General features: G+C 41.2%; 1 protein-coding gene across 1 annotated transcript in view; it reads right to left on the bottom strand.

The window, feature by feature from the left end:
• CDHR1 (cadherin related family member 1) overlaps window positions 1–20284 on the bottom strand; it is a 59101-nt gene that overhangs the window by 25746 nt on the left and 13071 nt on the right. Inside the window, exons 5-11 of the mRNA XM_032804778.2 lie at window positions 18380–18469; window positions 17598–17684; window positions 14421–14537; window positions 12636–12779; window positions 8434–8512; window positions 3875–3975; window positions 1775–1978 (exon numbers count right to left, since the gene is read on the bottom strand). Of these exons, the coding sequence (XP_032660669.1) occupies window positions 1775–1978; window positions 3875–3975; window positions 8434–8512; window positions 12636–12779; window positions 14421–14537; window positions 17598–17684; window positions 18380–18469 (822 nt within the window). The remainder of the gene's footprint in view (window positions 1–1774; window positions 1979–3874; window positions 3976–8433; window positions 8513–12635; window positions 12780–14420; window positions 14538–17597; window positions 17685–18379; window positions 18470–20284) is intronic.

Raw genomic sequence — 20284 nt, 5'->3', positions numbered from 1 at the left:
ACAAATACCAGCTGGATGTGACTGATGTGCATGGAATGAGTGAGAGCAGTGGCAATGTGGAATGCTATCTTCCCAGCCAGGCAAAGATCCCCTATGCATAGGACTCCAGATGGGCTTCCACTCCATACTCCTCAGGCTTTGCAAAAATTAGAGGCTCCATCCCATGCCACCACTAAGCAAAGTGAGCCAAGGACTTGGTATGTAAAGTAAGAAACATTGTTTACTTTACATTTTGCCTTAAATGAGTGTGTGTGCAGAAGGGGAATAATTTGGCTTTAGGCCTTTAAAAGAAAAAAAACATTGTGTGACACTGTGCAGCAGTAAACATGTTCAGAAATGTATTTGATATAGGTACAATACTTTCTGTATATTTTATAGTCTGGTTGTAACCTATGTGACTTTTTTTTTTTTTTTTTTTTTAACTCCAAGTAGAGAAAAAGCCAGCATAGCAGTTTTTCAGTTTGCTTCCTTCTGTTGCTGCAGCAGCAGCGACAATGACAGGACTGACTTGGCACTCATACATAAATAGTCATTTATCTGCTTGCTGCAGAGCAGCAGGGGGAAGCCATTGGGTTTGATTGCAATACCATAGTAACAGCACAATACTGAGTACAGTGACATAAGAGCATTGCTGTTAACGGAATACAGTTCTGGGATGTTGTCACGCCCTAAACCTCAGGCTAACTCAAATGGAGGCCAGTGGTACAGTAGCTATCTGAGGGTTTCCTACAGCAACTATTGCCATAGTATCTAAGTGCTTCTTAGGTCAGTTAGAACTACAGGGTAAGGTCCCAAGTGGGCTTCATGGAGTCTTTGTTCTTCTTCCTTGTCTGGCTATAGGATGCTCTTCTTGGGGTATAAGCTTTATCAAACCATGCACTTCAACTCATGTTAAAGGATAAAAGCCAGAAGAATGATACGTTGTAGGTTTTACTAACAGAAGCAATGAAAGGGACAAGGACTGTATTGTCTCCATAAGTCTGTGGGAGACAGCAGTAATAAAGCTACTATTTGTAAAGCATTTTGAAGTTGTAAAATGCTAAGTAGTCCTCCTATTACCTCTAGGAATTATGCAAGAATGTATTATCCTCATTTTACAAATGGATAAACTAAGTGAGAGAGGTGACAAGTCTGATGCTGATCCCCTGTCATTGTAAATCATGTGCAACTCCACTGAACTCAATGGAGTTATACTAGTGGTAAAACTAGTTTGAGATTGTAAATAGGGCCTAAAATGTCTAAGAGCTTGTGTACACTTACTGGGGGGATCAACGAGTGGTGATTGATATATCGGTGGTCAATTTAGCAGGTCTAGTGAAGACCCACTATATCGACCGCAGATTGCTCTCCCATTGACTCCTGTAATTCACCAGAATGAGAAGAGTAAGGGGAGTCAATGGGAGAGCGTCTCCCATCAACATAGCATAGTGTGGACCCCGCAGTAAGTAGGTCTAAACTACATCAGCTTGAGTTATGCAACTAACATAATTCAAATTGCGTAGCTTAGATTGACTTTCCCGCATAGTTTAGACAAGGCCTTAGGCCCAGCAGGAGTCAGTGTCTGAGCTGGGGTTAGAACTCATGGGGTTTAGGCCAATAGACCGTACCTCTCTTTTAGGTATTCACAGCACTGTTAATGGGCAATTGTATTACAATACTAATAACCTATCCTTGCTCCTCCCCAAAATTTAGGTGCCCAGATATTACAGTGAAGGGTGCTGCAGAAAAACCCTTAGACAGCCAGACTAGATAGATACTCTTCACAAAAACTCACCTGATCTGAATCGTTGACAGTAATTTTCAGGCCCCTCAGGATTTCACCCTCAGGTGGGTGCTCATACATTGTCAATTCAAACTGATTCTGGGGTCCATTTTCTCCATAGAAAGTTGGTGGGTGGTTGTTGAGGTCAACAACCCTTATAGTCACAGTGGCAAAAGCATATGCTGTCACATCACCATCTAGACTTATTTCTGATGCCTGTGATAGGTAAAAGAAACAAACTGTAGTGCTTTCTTTGTGGAGAACTATCAGTTCATTTAAAATGTTTCTTCTCTCATGCCCTCAGAGGGCCTTAATCTGTGTGAACAAATCACACTGATATTAAGGGTAATTTTGTACATGAGTTTAGTATACCTGATGCCTTTACATTTGTCTATATCTTTAAATTCACGTTAGAAACCTTGATCTGAAGCTTATGGGTGGAATCTTGGTTCTACTGAAGTCAAACCGCACTGACTTTCAGTGAGGTCAGGATTTCACTCTAGAGAGCTACAAATTTGCAGAAAGTCGTATTTGTGCTCAGCCATCCAAAAGCTTAACTAAACCAATGGTCCTGCATTGGCCACGAGGCCAAGTCTTCAGAAAAGAGCTCCACAATCCAGCTCTGTCCTAGAATGAAAACTGCTCTCTAGGGACGAATTATCCAATTGACATAAAATAAGAGATGATCTGAACTTTTGCCCAGAATGAAGGTGCAAGGTGAACAGGAACCCAAAACTCTTTTAAGTTCCAAAAAGGTTGGACTTTTCCTCCAGGTTATTTTTCAGGTACCTACGCTCTTCTTGGTTGTGGCAGAGAATATGAGTGCTGAAACACTGTGAGAAGAACTGTGCTTTTGGAGTATTTGGGGGGCATATGGGAAGAAGAAAGTACAAGAAATTTCCTTCTGGAGAGACCGTTTTCAGATTTATAGCCCTGTTTTGCTGACCCCATGGAAAGGCAACCAAACTGAACTGAACTGAACCACCAGACTTGTTGAGGTTCACCCAATCAATACTCTCTCATTGACTGTGCCTCTGATGTTTCTTCCAGTACAGAGGAAACTCTGGCTGCTGGTTTGTGTAAGAAATTGGTTACCAGTAACTGAGGAATCAAACCCCAGCTGGTTAAATTAATCCTTGGTGTACACTCATTTCAGTCAAATGGTGTTCTAACCAACACCAATTATGGCCCAATATTTCAACCTTTGTTCCACTTGCATCAATTGAATTGATGGTACAGCATGATGCAACATGATTTTAATATGAATTTCTCTAGAGGATTTTATGTCTTAAATCTCCAAGCATGTAGAGGCCAGATTCTCAGCTTGAAGTCGATAGCATCCCACCAATTTACACAAGCTAAGAATCTGGCCCTTTAGTATTGTTTTTAGTATAAAATAATTCAGCATTTATCTATCTGTCTTTGGGCTAAGTCACAAGGCCCTTCTAAAGACTTAATCTAATTCTTATTCAGGAAAATTGCCATTGCTTTCTATGCATGTTTGTGTGAGGAAAAATTGATAAGAGCCTAATGATGTGACCCTGTGCCATTAAAACGTTGATCGTTAGAATCCTGTGTAAATTTAGGCATCATGTCACATTCATATCCCGTCTCTTTAAAATTCTGTTCTCTTTCCAATTCTAACCTTGGACGTGTGTGTCAAACTTTTGTGTTAGAGACCCAGTCAAGTGGATATGGATTTAATAGCTATGATCCACTATTCAGCATCATTTATCCTAACCCTCTCAATGATTATAGATTTAACAGTAATCCACTCCAGCAGATATGGATTTAATAATTCATTAATTTCCATACTCAGTAATAAAAATTGAAAATAGAGAGTGAGCAGATAACCACCTAATGGAATGAAGACTGTAGAGCTGGGAATTAATTTGTGACTATTAGGTTTTATTTCCAAGAGGTAATTGGGGCACTTTGAATATCTGGGCAAACAATGGGAAATTATGCTGATTTATATGAGGTGATGATCTGACCTTTGAACATACAAATACAACATGTAGCATTTAGGACTTGGTTTATGTTACCTGTTTTTAACACACATTGACACTGATGGCTAGTAGATCATGGGCACACAGAAACTATGGAGCATACCTGAATTTTTAGTTCATACACTTCTTTCTTTAGTTTACTTGGGCTTTTTATAACAGAAATAGCTCCAGTTGTATTATTTATTTCAAAAGATCCTTCACTTCCTGTCACCAGAGAAAGGGACATTTGATTATGGTGATCACAGTTTCCAACTTCCTGAAAAAGAAGAGTTCTAAAAAAACATGAGCAGTAAAATGTACAGTGTTTTGTATAAAACAGAAGTTGTAGTTCCTGTCTAGCCACTAGGTGACAATGGACTATGAGGTAGGGATCCTAATGCAGTCTCTGCAAGGAGTAGTAACTTATTGGCCTGAACTCACTTTGGATAGTAAGGAGGTAAAAATTTCATTGCTACCACATTTCAGACATATAGCTGGTGGTCATCACCAGGGTGGATGTAGATGCTTGAAGTGGTGCACTTTTTCTGTATCATGTAATGTTTAAATCTTATTGAGCAAAAAAAAAGATCATACATACAGCCATAACTCATAGAAACAATTTAATTTTTAACCCAAATTGGCAGAAAGCTTCTAAATACAATTGATAATGCAACTATGTACTCAAAAATAGTACTGTTTTAGAAAGTTTGGGAAATATTTTGCCCCAGGCGATATTTTATGCATTTTCCCATACTTTTTTTTGCCTTTGATTAAAACACGACAGTCTGAGCTCATCACATAACAGTCTGAGCTCATTTGTACCATGTAATACCTCAAAATATTTGTCATTATTTGTGCAGCGGATTGAGTTGTGAAGTTTTGTAGATAAGACTTTCTACCCCCTAATAATAAAACATATATTTCTGACATCTGCTTGCCCAGAAGCATAAGTCTAAAGTACCCATGATACAAATGTAATTGTCTTTTTACAATCACTGAACACAATGATGATATATGTAACCTATTTATATAACAGCAATGACTCTTGGTAAGAGGGCTGTAGAATATCTTGTATGACTATATCATGCGAATTACAAAGTATAATAATGTACTCTTATGTAATTCCTATATAACACTATGAACTCTTGAATGTCTAATGAAACACCCCTTGGGCTTTATCAAACTCTGGAGCACTCCATCTAGCTCGAAAGCTTTTCTCTTTCACCAATAGAAGCTGGTCCAAAAACAGACATTATCTCACCCACCATGTCTCTCTAATACCCTGGGAACAACATGGCTACAACAACACTGCAAAAAAACATAAATGTGCAATCAGATAATACTTTTGTGCAGAGATGCTGATGCTTCCCACAGTGCTTGTTGAGTGATTGCTTGATGCTCATGCCATATAACACTAAAGAGTCTGGCAGTCTGGTATACTGCTCCCCCATTATCAGTTAGGTTATAATATATATCTGGCTTCTCTTCCTGCAGAAGTCTGTCTTCTGCTACATTTACACAACTCTATTTAGCATAATTCACATGACCATACTGGAAGTCAAGTGGAATAATCTTTACCAATATCTCAAGCTACATGGACTGGTTTTCTTCTCTCTTTGCTGCTATGTAATCCATCAGTAGTTGGGAGAAATCCATTAAATAGTTTTCCCAGAAGAGAAATGTATCTGAATATTTTTTTCCTTGGGTAATATAAGTATCCATGAGCTGGAAGGGTGATTGGATGCTGTTCATGATGTCTGCCTGCCAGAGCATTCTGTGTTTCCACTGTTTTCTCTGTGTGCCTTCTCTACATCTTCAAATGCTTCAATCCTTTTGGAGCTTTCTCCAAGAAGCATCTCTTCTCATCTTCTGGAGAACATCATTGTTCATGGAATCACTAGCTCCCATCCATTTCAAACCATTCATTGCCTTATTCATAAGTTTGTGAATTCTAATGCCACAGTTATATACTTTCACTCTTAGAGCATGGCTGATGACTGAAATACCATAGATTTGCTTCCACAAAGATGTTAGTTACCTGCATCAGACTGCTTGTATCACTCTTGAAATTCATTGCACGATGCATGCTTCCTGTCTCAAGGTGGTCATGATCAAATTCATGTTAATTCCACCATTTAATCAACTGAGTGTTGCAGTAGATTGCTTCATGATACACACCATAGGTCCAGTTTTGGATCTGAGAGGGAAATATACCCTGAAGCTGTTTCATCATAGTGTACGCCGTATTAACATCAGTTGCCGGTGCAGGAATCATTGCACAGTAGCCAATATTCATAAAATATAAAATAGCAGACAGGACAAACTTCTCAAATCAGTCTATTATACAAATACTGACATATTTTCATGTGTTACATGGTACAAATAAGCTTATGCTGTCTTGTGTCTACAGACTTTTGCTTTAACCAAAGGCAAAAGTGTAGAGGAAAATGCATAAAATATATCACCTGGGGCTAAATATTTCTCAACGTTTCCAAAACTATGCCATCTGTTTTCAAAGGGATGTGGGGTTCCTAACAGTTAGTTAGCAAAAGAAAGATCAGAGAGATATGCACAATATACAGAAGGGATTCTACATCAGGGAGGAGATCAGAGCAAGGTCGACAGCATTTCTCCTTCTATGTAACACTATCCTCCAGACGCACAATAAACTCAACAAGGCAGTACTTCTGTGTTAGAAAGAGGGGTTAAAATGGGAATGGGATTCACTGGACAAATTTTTCAACAGTGATTTGTGCTTTGGATACCATTGATTTTGGGTTCCGTGACTGCAATGCCTTAAAAAGGTGTGATTTTCACAAAGTGCTGAAATTCAGTTTCCATTAAGGTGTCTGAAGTTGGATATTCAAAATTACCAGTCACTTTTGTATGTATTGATCTCATACGCAGACAGAAATAAAAATGAGCCTTCTCTGTTTAATTAGCAAATACTTAATAATGCCTCTGCAAAAACAAGAACCTCTCTCGCTAATATCAGCTAAAGTGAGAAGTCTGACAATCTAACCAGAAAACAGTCATTCCTTCTGCAGCACGTATCTCTAGGGGCCTTACATATCTGGACATTTAAAAACTCAACCTCTTAAAAGATGATACTGTGTAAAAAGGCCTTCTGTGGATATAGGGTCAAATTCTGACCTGAACACCCACTGAGGCTCACAGGCAGAATCTGGCTGAGGGAGCTGGTAGGGCTATGTACTGATTTCAGCAAACCCACTCTTTCATGTGTCTGGGCAGAGCATCAGTTGCATCATTTGTACTATGCTCCCTTTCTGACATGGCTAATTCGCGGAGCGAAGCAGAAGGCAGCTTCTGGAAATATAATAATCACTTGGGTGCTTGCTGCCTCATCTTTGCCCCATCTCCTCTGATAAAGGTAGCCTGCTTCATGAAGAAAGCAGGTAGGAAACGAAGGCACAGGAAAAGAGCTAAGGGAGACTTACGCCGGATATTCCTCTCCCTGCTCTGTAGCATGTATGGAAATCTGGCCACGAATTGGGTTTTGTGGCAAAGTCCATGCACTCATGGACAGGTCACTGTTACTGTAAGGAAATCAAACTGAAAAGAAAAACTCAAACCTGGAAGAGCTGCCTCTTCAGAAATCAAGGCTGATTACATGAAAGCCCAGTCATTCTTCTCTCTAATTTGACTTTAATGCTCATTTTAAAATGTCCAATAATGCCTTGTTTTGTGAATATCTGCAATACCTGCAACTTCATTAAAGTTCATTAGACACCACACTGAATGATACAGATGTATGTGGCAGTAAATCATTAAGATTCATAAGCCTGAAAAGTAAAGCCTGACTGAGAAGAAGCTGAAGTTAATAGTTGTTTCAAGCAACAATACATCATGATATTGCCCAATTACCATAGGGAAACTGGTAACTCAGAGTGTGACATTACATACATTCTGTAAAACAGCATATTTTGAAGCTTAGAGTTTCCTTTTTAAAACAAAAAAGTGATTTTCAACAAAAAGTGTAATAATAATTACTATTCATAAATAATTAACAATAGCATTTATGGTTTCCTTCCATTTTGACAGCACAAACTCAAGGTGTAGAATAGGGGCCTCTCTTGATTGAGGCCGGTGTTTGCATGGGGGTGCGAGGAAGTAAGGCAGTGTTCTTCCTACCATACCTATTCCCCCACCTCCAGGGCTTTGAGTAGCTGGAATAGTCTCTATCTCTTCCCACTCCAGAACCATGATTGGTTCCCTCCTCTCCTTTCTGCTCCCACTCTTCCTGCTAGTGAAACCTCACTACAATGTACATGGAAACGTGAATAAAATCTGCTGGCCTTGAAGTTGCATGGGTCTCCCAGTGTGTTCTTCTGCTGGCTACCAGTTTAGATGGGAAAGTCCCTTAGCGCAGGGTTCATTTATGTCTAGTAAAGTGCCAGGCACAATATTGGTTCTTAAACAATAAATAAGCAAAACAAATGATTCCAAGATGAGCAGTGTAGCTCCATGAAGCAAATACTAAACCTCAGTGAATAATCTCTGGGCTGCTCCCAGCTAGACAAGAGCCAGGAATAGATTCAGGTGTCTGACTCTATTTCATGAGAGTTATCTTCAGCTTTACTAGACTCTAGCATGCTACGTTCTGATTTAATGTCATGTCTAGCTTTGACATCCCTTAGGATTTCATGCCAACAGTCTACTCACCATTCACGAGACAGTAATGAATATTATTAGGCTTTCCTCGGTCACCATCAAGAGCAACGACTGTTAGTACCTCAGAGTCCTAAGGAGAAATGAGGAATTACAGCTTAGGCAGTGAGAGCAAAGAGCAGTGAAATTGCTAGTGAATATTAATAAAATCCACTCCAGCCAGTTCCTCCCCTATAACTAGGTGATAGGTGCTCTTGCTGTGGCTGCATGAGGACGACAGCAGGGGCCCATGCTCCTGCCAGAAAATAAGTCACAGCTTGACTTTGTATCAGGCCATTTGACTGGTTGATCTACAGGCCCTGAGTGTGCTCAGGATTAGCCTTTGGGGCAGGCACCTTCCCCCTATTAAGGGATCTGGGGCTCTTTTGCTTCTACTCTTTTACCAGTAAAACTCCCACTTGCCCATCCATGTGCTGCAGCAGAGGGATTGGTTGTTCCAGGCCCTTGTGAGGCCTGTACTGCTTGTAGACGCTTTCCTGTTCTGCACTGGGAGTTGATATGCTGTGTGCTGACAGGTCAGCTCGTGTGTGAGTCAAGTGGCGATTAAAATGGGGATGTCTATGCCATTGAATCTGGTGAACGGGAGATAGGCATGTCACAGGACTGCAAGCGCTTGACCTGGGACTATTCATTACCAAGATGGAATGTTTTCTGGCTTATGGGCTAGGCTAGCTGGTCAGGCAATATAGCTGACCAAGACCAAGTTAGTTCAGGGATTGACTGAAGGAGACCTAGGCGATGTCCTAATCATTAGTTGAAACAAGCGATAGCCTGTGCTCAGGAAATCAGCTGCAACTAGCCCTTGCTGCAAGGCCTATTTAAGGTTTTCCTTGTGATGATGGTTATGATTATATTCAGTGCCATCTGTGCCATTCTTTGAGAATGAGAGCATCCCCACTGCAGCATCCTGAGCCAAGATCATGCCAATCATTTTAGTGTCAGCAAAATGTAAGGATCCACAGGAAAGGCAGAAGCAACTTTTCTGGCTTGTGGGTCACACAGTTGTGGCAAAGTGAAACTCTGGCTCACAACTGTTAATCCTTTCTGTTGCCAAAATACTATGCTGCCTTGTCCTTTTCCCACCTGCTCTTCTGCTTTTTCCGACAGCCTTTTATGAGCAACTATGGAATCAGAGAATGCTGCTCTGCTCCCCTGTGGAATGGTTACTAAACCCATGTAAGCATTTCATGGCAATGCTGAGTACATTAGCCCAAACCGAGGCAGTGAATTCTATTCTGCAATGGTTTTAAGTACTGTTGCTCTTTACTTTCTAGGGAACAGACCACCATGGTAAGTGGACAGAGCCTGATAAAAAAGAACCAGAGATGGGCACAAGCCATACATTTGGATGAAAGCTTCTAAGTCACACTTTGGGAGTGTTCACCCTCTAGGTTTTAGTTAGGCTCATGACATTGCAGAGACTGGAGCCACTTACAAAATTCAGGTGCAGATTGGAATTCCCTGGCCATCCAAAAGGTTGAGAGAACTCAGTTTTAAGACTTTTGGTTCGTGTCCACCTCTGATTTTAAGAAGAGGAAGTCAGCTCTATTTCGTCTCTCCTCTCCTCTCCTCACAGAGACATTATACTCATTTAATGAGGGTACTTCATTTCCTAAAACTCCTCACTTAGGACTTGTCTTGCAAGGTCCTTTCTCAGTTCCTAATGATATCAAAAGTGTTGAAATGCCCAACATCTTGCAGGCTCAAGTCCTCTGATTTGATCCTGGAAATGCCACTCAGCTGTTGTAGACCTCAAACATATATGTTCTGGTAACTACTCCACAGGTTTCCAGTGCTTTGAATTGCAACATCTGATTGCCACGTAATTCACCAAGCAGTAGATGGCCCTTTCTGTTCTCTCCAATAAAATCAAGATAGACAGCAGAAGCAACCTATGGATCCCAAGGCAATGTGATTGGTAAGTGCTATGAAACAACAAGGAACATTTGTGGCTGTCTTTAAAATTTGAACAGTCTTTCATTTTGCCTAATAAACATTGCTGTGAGGCAGATGGTTACCAACATCAATAAGTTTTGCACAATTGCCTCACACAGGTAGGCCTATTGACTGAACTGGGACTGCTCCCTGAGTAAAAATACTCAACACAATGAGACAGGGTGGCACATTCTAGGCCCCTTTGTAAATTTCAATCAACATCAACATAGAACAAGGGAACCATGAGATAATGTTAAATAGTTGCAAATAGTGATTGGAAATATTTTCATGACAACAACTGTATACTTCGAACCCTGGCAAGGTCCTGTCAGAGCAATAGCAATAACACAGTTTACAGCATGTGCTGGCAAAACCCTTCCTCAAAGAATTACTTGATTTCTTTGCCGTCTTGATGAACGAGACATTCACAGAGAAAAAGGATGGATAAATAGCCACAGAAAATGTCAGTGTTCTATTTCTAACTTTTTTCTGCTGGAAGATAGATTTAAAGAACGGCTATTGGAAGAACTCCAGTGCAGTCCCATGGATAGAGATAGAGCACTTTGTCTTGGGTTAAAAATCTTAACGCCAAGAACAGCACCACCCAGAAAAAAAAAAGGAGCAACTTCATGGAACTAAAGCTGAATGTGTGAAAAGTTTGCTGTAATGGCTGAAGCCATGCGGGGAAGGACACTAGTATTTCCATCATTATATCATCATAATAGTGTAAATTGCAGGGCTCAGACTGGATGTAATTAATACTTACTAATCCATGGTTTCCACAGTAAATACCATGTACTCTGTGCACTTGATAGATATGGGCCTTTCAAGATCACTTGGTAACTTCATAGAGTAAATTAGTATATATCACATTTTTTATAGCCTCTCTCAATCCAAAGGATTGCAAAGTGCCTTAAAAACTACCTACAATATATACAGTAATCCCTTCTACCTCACAACCCTGCTGAAACGCAGCACTTTAGGTAAAGAACTACAGCAACTATTTAACAGCAGAGAGCAATGCTAAATTATAATTTAGGACAGAAAGTAAAGAAAACTGCATCTACTAAAACTGCAAGGGAAATGTAGGTAGACAGAATATAGCCACACTGCCACTAGAAGTCAGAGTCTACAACTCAGTAACTTTATGACTATTAATACCATTTGCAGTCATACGTGCTAAGAGAGGGTAAATCAAAATCTCATGCTTAAGAATTAAAGCAGGTCTGCACTCGGCTTAGGGAGGAATTTCCACCTCCTTCATATATAACAATTGGCTACAGATATGGTTTGTTTCACTTTTCTTTGAAGCATCCAGTATAAGGCACAGCTGGAAGCAGGATAGTGGACTTGATGGACTATGGCTATGACTAATACCCTTTGGACTAGATGCTATGGTTAATACCCCTTCTGTTTACATGTACCTGAATTTTTGCTCAGGATTCTTCCATATCGTGGAGCACTCAGAAGCTCCACAGTCTGCCTGGGCTCTGTGGCCATGGAATAGAATTGGAACCTGATGGAGATATCTCCTCAGCGGCAGCCGCATACTTGCTGTGTAGCCACTGACCTCCTCTCTCCACACGCAAGTTATTTGCCCAATTGACAGTTTGGTGTCAGAGCTGTCAGCTGACTCTGCAGGCTGTTAAGGCCGCTTGGCCCATTCCACCTCCGGAGCCATCATTCAGCAGAGAAGAGCCCATGTTATTAGCATGCCAGGGTCACCTCCTCCCTAGTGACTCCAAGGGAGATGATGTCTGGGATCTGGTAGCTTATAGCGCAGTCATAGAGTTTTCCTTGGCCCATACCCTAGCTGATGGCTCCAAAACAGACCTCTCAGATGGTAAGTACAGGTTCATTTAGGTCAAAGATCTCCACTTCCAGCAATAGTCAGAGGTCCCTGCAGGGCTGGTTGGGTTAATGGGGATCGCTCATTTGAGCTCTCAACCACTTTCAGAAGTGCTGCAAGTCCCTACCATGGAGTCGCTGTTAATCATGATCCTACTTGTAAAAGTAAAAAATCCCTTTGGCTTCAAAGAGAGCTAGAGCAGGCTCTCTGTGATTTTGTGATGGACACAAATAAGTACCAGCATGAGATTTACCTGACTCATTTCACTTAAAATTCAAGTCAGAGTGTGAACATAGGTCTCCAGAATTCTAAGGCTGGTGCTGTAAACCACTGTGACATCCGGCCCCACTGGTTTGTCATGTCATTTCTCCATTGCTTCTGGGTCTCCTGTAGGGGTGAAAGTGATACTCACAGCCAGGGTGTCCTCATACACATAGCCATAGTAGGGAGTCCCAATGAACATGGGAGGGGTGTCCTGAACATCTTCCACATTGATAGTGACTGTGGTTGTGGTTGAAAACACCTTGTTGTCTCCCCTGAGCTTCCCACCACCATCCTACAACAGAACACATTGTCAAGTCATTATGCTGAAATTTACCCACTGGAACTCCTGATTGGAGATTTATCAGCTCACAGAAATCACACACTCCTGATTAGTGCACTCCCAAAACTAATGCATCTTCTGCAATACATGCAGGGCCAGAATCATCATAACAAGAATTGTGGAGATATTTATTCTAATCTTAGCAAGACAATGGTCAATAACAGGTGGAAACAGATAAACAGATAGCTTTAGAGCTAATCAATGAATGCCAAGAGTTATAGAAAACTCTGCTCTGTCCTATTCCCTCTATTTGTGGTTTGTTTGGTTCCCTCTTTTATTAAGCAGACAGTACTGAGTCTCCCTGGAGTAATTTTTTGCATTAAAACTTGGTTGTGCCAGTACATGGAATCACATGTGTTATTTTGTGTTTGAGCTCCTATTTATCAATGCCACCTGAGCAAGAAAATCATTCTTTGCAGGAAACAGGTGAGCGAGAAGAAGAGGCCAAATCTGGAGGAATATCTATAATTTTTCATGCTAAATGTAGGGCATAACAAAAGACACTGCTCCAGGAAGTGCATTGCTGGGGAAGATTACATTCTGTATGTGATCAAAGTCTCCGAGGGACTCTTGTGATACAGTCAAAGGTGTGGAAGAGCATAAAGCTGGGAATTGTTAAGTGGCCACGGTGTAATTAACTCTGTTTGTGCTACTGACACGACAGAGCTAATTAGCGAGACGACTCAGTATATGAGAAGATTTTAACCCCTTAATAATTATGCTGGCTATTAAAGCAGTGAATTGTTTTGCATCCCCACTGTAACAAGAATAAAGCACTTTTATGCAGGGATATGTCCACTCTCCCCCAATCCCAGCCTCTCTGCACTATAACAAAGACAGGTGAATTTGGACCACATTTTGCCACAAACTCCTCCCCGGCTCAAATCTGGCCTCAAAAAATTAAATGATGCCCAGGCCAACCTCTACTCACAAAACACAAGAGCACTTAGTAGGTCCTCAAAAATGTTCTTTGTGGCCTAGCAGAAGTCGTATCACCTCATAGTACCTGCCCAAACATGTCTGTCTGTCAGAACTACAGGTCTCATACATTTCTGCAAGTCTCTGTACCTCAGACTCAATAGTTTTACAGTCTGTTATGAGTCTACAGCAGTGCCACAAGCACATATTCCATAGGATTTATAGTAGTGGGGAGAAGAGTGGAATGTGCAGCTGCCTCTAAAGGATATGAATAACTATGGTCCATTAGTCAGCCCATACGAGAGGAAAGAAAATATAAGGTTTTTGAAGAAGAGATGTGTCATCTCTTTTCTGCAGCATGACTATTCTCCACCTGTTGTACTGACAAAGAGCAGTGATGCACACAAACACTGCCAGTACTGCTGTTAATTACTCTACTTTATGTGCTGGTAACTCCGACTCCTAGATATTGCTTCATGCCTTCATAATGGTGGGTTCCCTACTACAGCGCAGACACTGCGGATTACCGCACTAGCCAGAATGAGGGTAACTCTGAAGGCATACTCCTCTGGGTCTAATTCTTCCCCATTCTTCTTTGGGCCACCCTCAGCTGTGGCTTTCCACAGTTAAAGTCCTTCCCCTTCCTGCCTCTTCTTTCAGGAAAGAGCTTGATACCTTTGCTACCACGGTGACAAAATGAGTTCTTGATTTTTCATAGTCTAGCATGATCCCTGTTTTGATGCGAAGAACACCACTGTGTCGGTCTATGGTAAACTTATTAGTACGAATGTTCTAGAATAAAAGGAGAAGTGATGAAAGGTTATTGGTATGGAAACAAGACTGGTATTTGGACTTTTATTTAGCTTGCTAAAGATATAGACTAGAATAATAAACAGAGGTGGGTAAACAGTCTGTAATGAATGATTCACGTGATTAATTTCACCTCGTTGCATTCAGGAACAATTTATGAACAGATCACAATTTTCTCATTCAGAATAATGCAGCAACCTTAACTTAGACATTTCCCAGCCTTTAATATTTAACTATGTAGCCATAATATTCTGTTAACAGTTTACTGGATGGAATTAGTTGGGTTTTTTGTTTTAGAAAATAAAAAGATGAAAGAAAAACCCCAACCCACAAAAAAGTTGTCCCCCTCTTCAGAACTTCAAAATTCTACTGGCTTCCAAAAAACTGGTAATTGTTCATGTACAATCCATTATCAGGAACACTGGCCAGGATTTTCAAAGATGATTGCTGAATTTTGGATGCCTCATCTGAAGTGTTTTAAAGAAGCCTGATTTTGACAAGGTGCTGAGCATTTACCCTCTGAAAATCAGGGCTTTTTAAGGTGTCTCATGGTGGGTACCAAACATTGAAGCACCCAAAATTCACTGGTTGTGTTGAAAATCTTGACATATTTAAGTAGACACCACTACTAGAACGTTCTATCCTGTATATTGTAAAAGGCCAACACGTGAGAGAGAGCATGCCGCTGTTATGTGATACTTGGGAGCTCTCAGGGAGTGAGCCAATAGCTCTCGTGGAGCCTTTTGCTTCAACCAATGCACACTTTAAGTGGACTTTTTGCTAGACTGATATGTTAGTCATATATACATGTATGGCATGGCCTTTCTTCGCTGCACATTTTGTGAGGTTAGTGAAAAACCCTATGCAAAATGAATTACGGATGAGATTTTCAAAGGATCATAACTTGGTCATATCAGAAGCAAATTTCAACAGGACACTCAAAGGCTTCTCTTAACAGTAAGGCTATGTTTGTGCCAAATTTCAATTTTCTACATTCATCTAAGCTGGCTGCATCTAGCACTGTTCACAAAAAGTTTGCCATCAATCACTTTTTTATAATGGGAAAATACATTTGTTCAGTGTCCTCATATTCAAAAATGACTAAACCAATTTTTCCTCAAACTAACAAAAATTACCTTCAGAAACAGCACAAATCTAGAAAATTTCTGCCACAAAGGTGAAAGTTTTAGGAGTTAATGAGCAACTCCTAACAAGGAGATAGGACAAATAGAAATGTGCTGTCAAACAAAGGCACAACCTGTGAAAATTGTCATGGTATTATAACAATGCTCTGTAAATAATGTGCCTCTTCAGTGACTGACTACGGGTGACGTTAAACAATGCAACATATTGTCTGCTAGCTCTGCCTCTTGCTAAGGAGAAAATGAGGGTCACTAGCATCTCAAAAGTTGAACAGAGTGGCAAAACGCAGAACAAAAATGACTGTGAAAAAAAGTAAGAGACTCAATTTCTGTGAGAGAAATGGGTTTTCACATAGTGACCTCATCTGAGGGACTTGTCAGAATTGCAGAGTGGATTTGTAAGTGGCATTGAATTTAAATGAGAGTTAGACTTCCTTTGCAGTAAGATCATTGTGTTTGCTTTTTGTGTCTTTTTTGTCTGATTACAGCACTTGGTTTAGGATGTTTTTTCTTTCAGTTATCTCATGTTAAGACAATTAGCTTTAATTCTACATAAATATTTGCATTTTCTCAAGTAGACATTGATTCCTGCACTCACTTTTGTCTAAGTAAATACTGTAATGAATGAGTTAGTCTATGTGTACCACTTCCTCTTACTAGGGAGAATCAAAATTATTCAGTGGCAGGCTAAGTTTTTAGCAACAGTAGCTCAGCTTGTAGCCACCTTCTCTTTACAGGATTGTCTTGACAAGGGAATGTGGTCAACCCTTTCAAACATGCCTTTCAAATATCTGTTATCAGTTCACCCAAGGCAGTGCCCTTCTTTGTATTTCTCTTCACTGAGATAGTGCAAAAGTGATAGTTGCTACTTGCCTAGGCTCCCGATAAACAAGAATAAGTGGGGAGGAGAAAAGGAAGCAGGAAACATGAAAATGCCAATGATGTGGCAGGAGACAGATGTTCTGTTAGAACCTTAAAACACTGGATAAGTTAGTCAGTGTTGCAAGTATGAGCAGGAGGAGAGAAGCAAAAATGAAAGGACGTGTGAATATATATGATGGAGGTAATAGAAAAATATTTAGCTGTATGTATTAGTTTTTTGGCAGATGGACCCTACTGCACCATCAGATCACAATCCAGAACCAGTCACAGGAGAGTTCTTTCTCCACTGACCTTCTCAGCTGTCTGACTTTTATCCAGAGTTATCGGGAGTGCAACAGAGGTTTTCTGACCCACCTGATAATTCAGCCATGTTGTTCACTCCTCCCACACTAAGGCCTTACTTAGTATAAAAGTTGCACAGCTTTAGTTATCTTGGCGCAGTTAAAGCGGTACATCACCCGTACTGTGTATGCAGTTATATTGGTGTAAATGTACTTATACTGGTAGCTTATTATTATTAATATTATTATTATTTAGCTTATTCTCATAGAGGAAGGGAAATAATCTGTACTGGTCTAAGCTACCTCTTTCTGATCTAACTGCATCTACACCAGAGGTTGTACCAGTAGAAATACTACAGTAAAACAAACAAACAAACAAAAAAACCCTGAGAAGCAGAAGGAGTGCTGTAGCTGAAGCACTGCAGAGAACCACGTGTGGCTAGAAGCAGCTGAGGAAGACTGAGGAGAGATCAGAGAAGGCATGAGTAGGGCTGAAGATGATTGAATCCTGAACTGAAGCTGAATGCTAACAGTTCCCAGTCCACAGTCAACCACCCCAGTCTTTTCCTAGGACGTGCATATTAATTTAGAAACTATTTATCTCATGCATTGTCTGGGATCACTCCTACTGTTATGGTGACACTTCTAACAAGCTCCATGGCCTTGTTTGTATCCTCCTGGGGCCTGAACACCTCAGTAAATGAGATTACTTTTAAACATACATGTAATGCCAGTACCTGCAAGAAGTAGGTGATACTTCCCCCGGAACCCGTGTCTTTGTCCGCTGCCTCGATCTTAAAAATACTGCTCCCAGAGGGAGTGTTCTGTGAATCAAAACAGTTACTAAAATCAAGGGGACTGGCAGAATAATGAGAGAAAAGATGAGAGAGACAAGAAATGAGGAATGAATGAAAGAGGGCTGGAAAGCAGCAAAGGAATGAGAAACCAAAAAAAGAAAAGCAGGTAGGAATGGGGGATTCAGAAGGTAGAAGGAAAAGTGATTGAAAGGCAGGAGAGAATGAAACACAGAATGTGATGGAGAGTAAATGGGCACATGTATGAGTGGGGATGAAAGTGAGGGAAATTATGGGATGAAAGAGGAAGAAAATGTATTAAAAATAAGGGAAAGATTGGGGCAGAAATAGGAAGAGAGAAATGTCTGTGTAGGGGTCAAGGAGACAGAGAAATCTTCCTCTTCTATGATGTTGCTCCTTCTCCTACTGAAGTCAGTGGTAAAATCCCCATTGACTTCAATGGGAGCAGAAGCAGGCTTCTTGTGGAAAATAGTGTGTAAATAAGCATCACAGCTTTCTCATGGGAGACCACACGCATTCAGACAGTGAAGAACACCACAGCATGACTTCCTCACTAACCATACACTTTAGTGACACTCAAAACCTAACCAGCTAAACTCTGAGTTAATCACATTAGTGATGGTATGTTACAGAAAACACATTAGCTTCTCTTCCCTGCTCCCCATTCAAACATACTTATAGTATGGAAAAAACGCTCAACCAACCTCCGGGACTTGGACTATGTAAGGTGTGTTGATAAACTCTGGACTCTCATCATTAGCATCTGTAACAAGGATTCGGACTTTTTCAGCAACCTGGAGTGGAATATGATGATAAATTATTGAAATAAACTAAATTACACCACACGCTTGTTCATTTGCATAGTATGATCCCGACGGGCTAAGGAGTTCAATAGCAGTGAAAAACTGCTTTGTTGTGGAATGTCCTCAAGCTACCATCAATCAGTAGGAAAATGAAAAGAGAGAACATCATGGGCTTCTTAAAGAATTCCCCCCCGCCCCCGCCTCTGCCCGCCAAAAAGAAAGGCAATGTAAAGCTTTCCATGAGAGTATTATTTACTGATGTATATAATGACTTTCAAATTCTCAGGGCACTCTATGAACAACAGATCATGGGGCTGATTTTCAAAGTTAGTTTCACACTTACTAGACTCTTCAAGAGCTTCAAAATATACCTGATGCATGCACGCAAATGAGATATCTGTGCATAGGCAAGGCTACCTAGGTGCCTAGCGGGCTATGATGTGCAGATACCTCATTTGATACCACTGGTGCATTAATTGGATGTGTGCAAATGCATGCAGCTAACTTTGAAAATCTGGTCCCATTTATAGCTAGAAAGCTCACTCTGACATCCAACATAAAGGGTACCTCTTCTGGGATGAAATGCGGTAGCTAACATCAATTCCCAGCAAAAGTGCATCATTTTTTGTGAAGTAAAGATGTATACTTGATCCAGATACTTTTATTTAAGGAGATTTCTATGGCACTGCTCATTATATCTGAGCCTCCTAAACATTTATTCTCACTACACTCCTCTGAGTAAGGATGCATTGCAGAGTATCATTATTCCAGTTTTACGGAGGAGAAAATGAAAATACAGAGATTAAGGCCCAGATCCTCAAAGGTATGTTGGTGCCAAACTTCCACTGAAATCAATGGACAAAGTTCCTCCTCTACCTTGGCGGGTCCTGCGCTTATTTGGCAGATTTGCTCACCTCAGTGATCTTCCCCACAGTCTGGGTCAACTTCTCCTGTGTCTGATTAGGAGTTGGGAGGTTTGAGGGGAACCCGGGCCCGCCCTCTACTCCGGGTTCCAGCCCAGGGCCCTGTGGATCACAGTTGTCTATAGTGCCTCCTGTAACAGCTGCATGACAGCTACAACTCCTGGTGGCCTCCTCCAAACACCTTCTTTATCCTCACCACAGGACCTTCCTCCTGGTGTTTGATAATGCTTGCATTCCTTAGTCCTCCAGCAGCACACCCTCTCACCCTCAGCTCCTTGCTCCCAGCTCCTCATACGCACTTCCTCTCCTCTGGCTCCCCTGAATCTCGATTTTTACTGGGATAGTGGGGTAATAACCAACTGTCCCATAGACTCATGTTATTCCCATATGCTTAGGCCGCAGCAGCTGACTACACTTCATGAGCTTCCCCGGGACAAGTGTGATAGCACTCCCCGAATCAACTAGTGCTGTGGTCTCTACCCCATTTAGCTTTAAATAGAGTTTACCACCCGCTTTGGGCTGCATTCCCAAGCAACCCGACTTCGAGAAGACCTGGTCCCGACGTGCCGGGGGCCACTACTGGCCTCACACCGTCCATGGGCTGTGCCTCGATCAGAAGGACTTGGGCCCCCGAGAGTGGCACCGGGGAGGTGGGTCTTCTGTAGGCCACATTTCCCTCGCCCCACTGCGGAACAGGGATTTGGCGCTGGGCTCTTCCCTGTTCACTCGTGGTTACTGAGGGAATCCTGGTTAGTTTCTTTTCCTCCGCTGACTAATATGCTTAAATTCAGCGGGTCGCCATGTCTGATCTGACGTTGCAGTTCCGAAAACCAACAAAATAGAATTGGAGTCCTATTCCATTATTCCTAGCTGGAGTATTCCG

Source organism: Chelonoidis abingdonii, chromosome 15, assembly GCF_003597395.2.
Source record: "Chelonoidis abingdonii isolate Lonesome George chromosome 15, CheloAbing_2.0, whole genome shotgun sequence".
In the NCBI taxonomy this organism is placed as follows: domain Eukaryota; kingdom Metazoa; phylum Chordata; order Testudines; family Testudinidae; genus Chelonoidis; species Chelonoidis abingdonii.
Note: the sequence above shows the minus strand (reverse complement) of the source record. Positions and strands in the feature narration are given on the sequence as shown.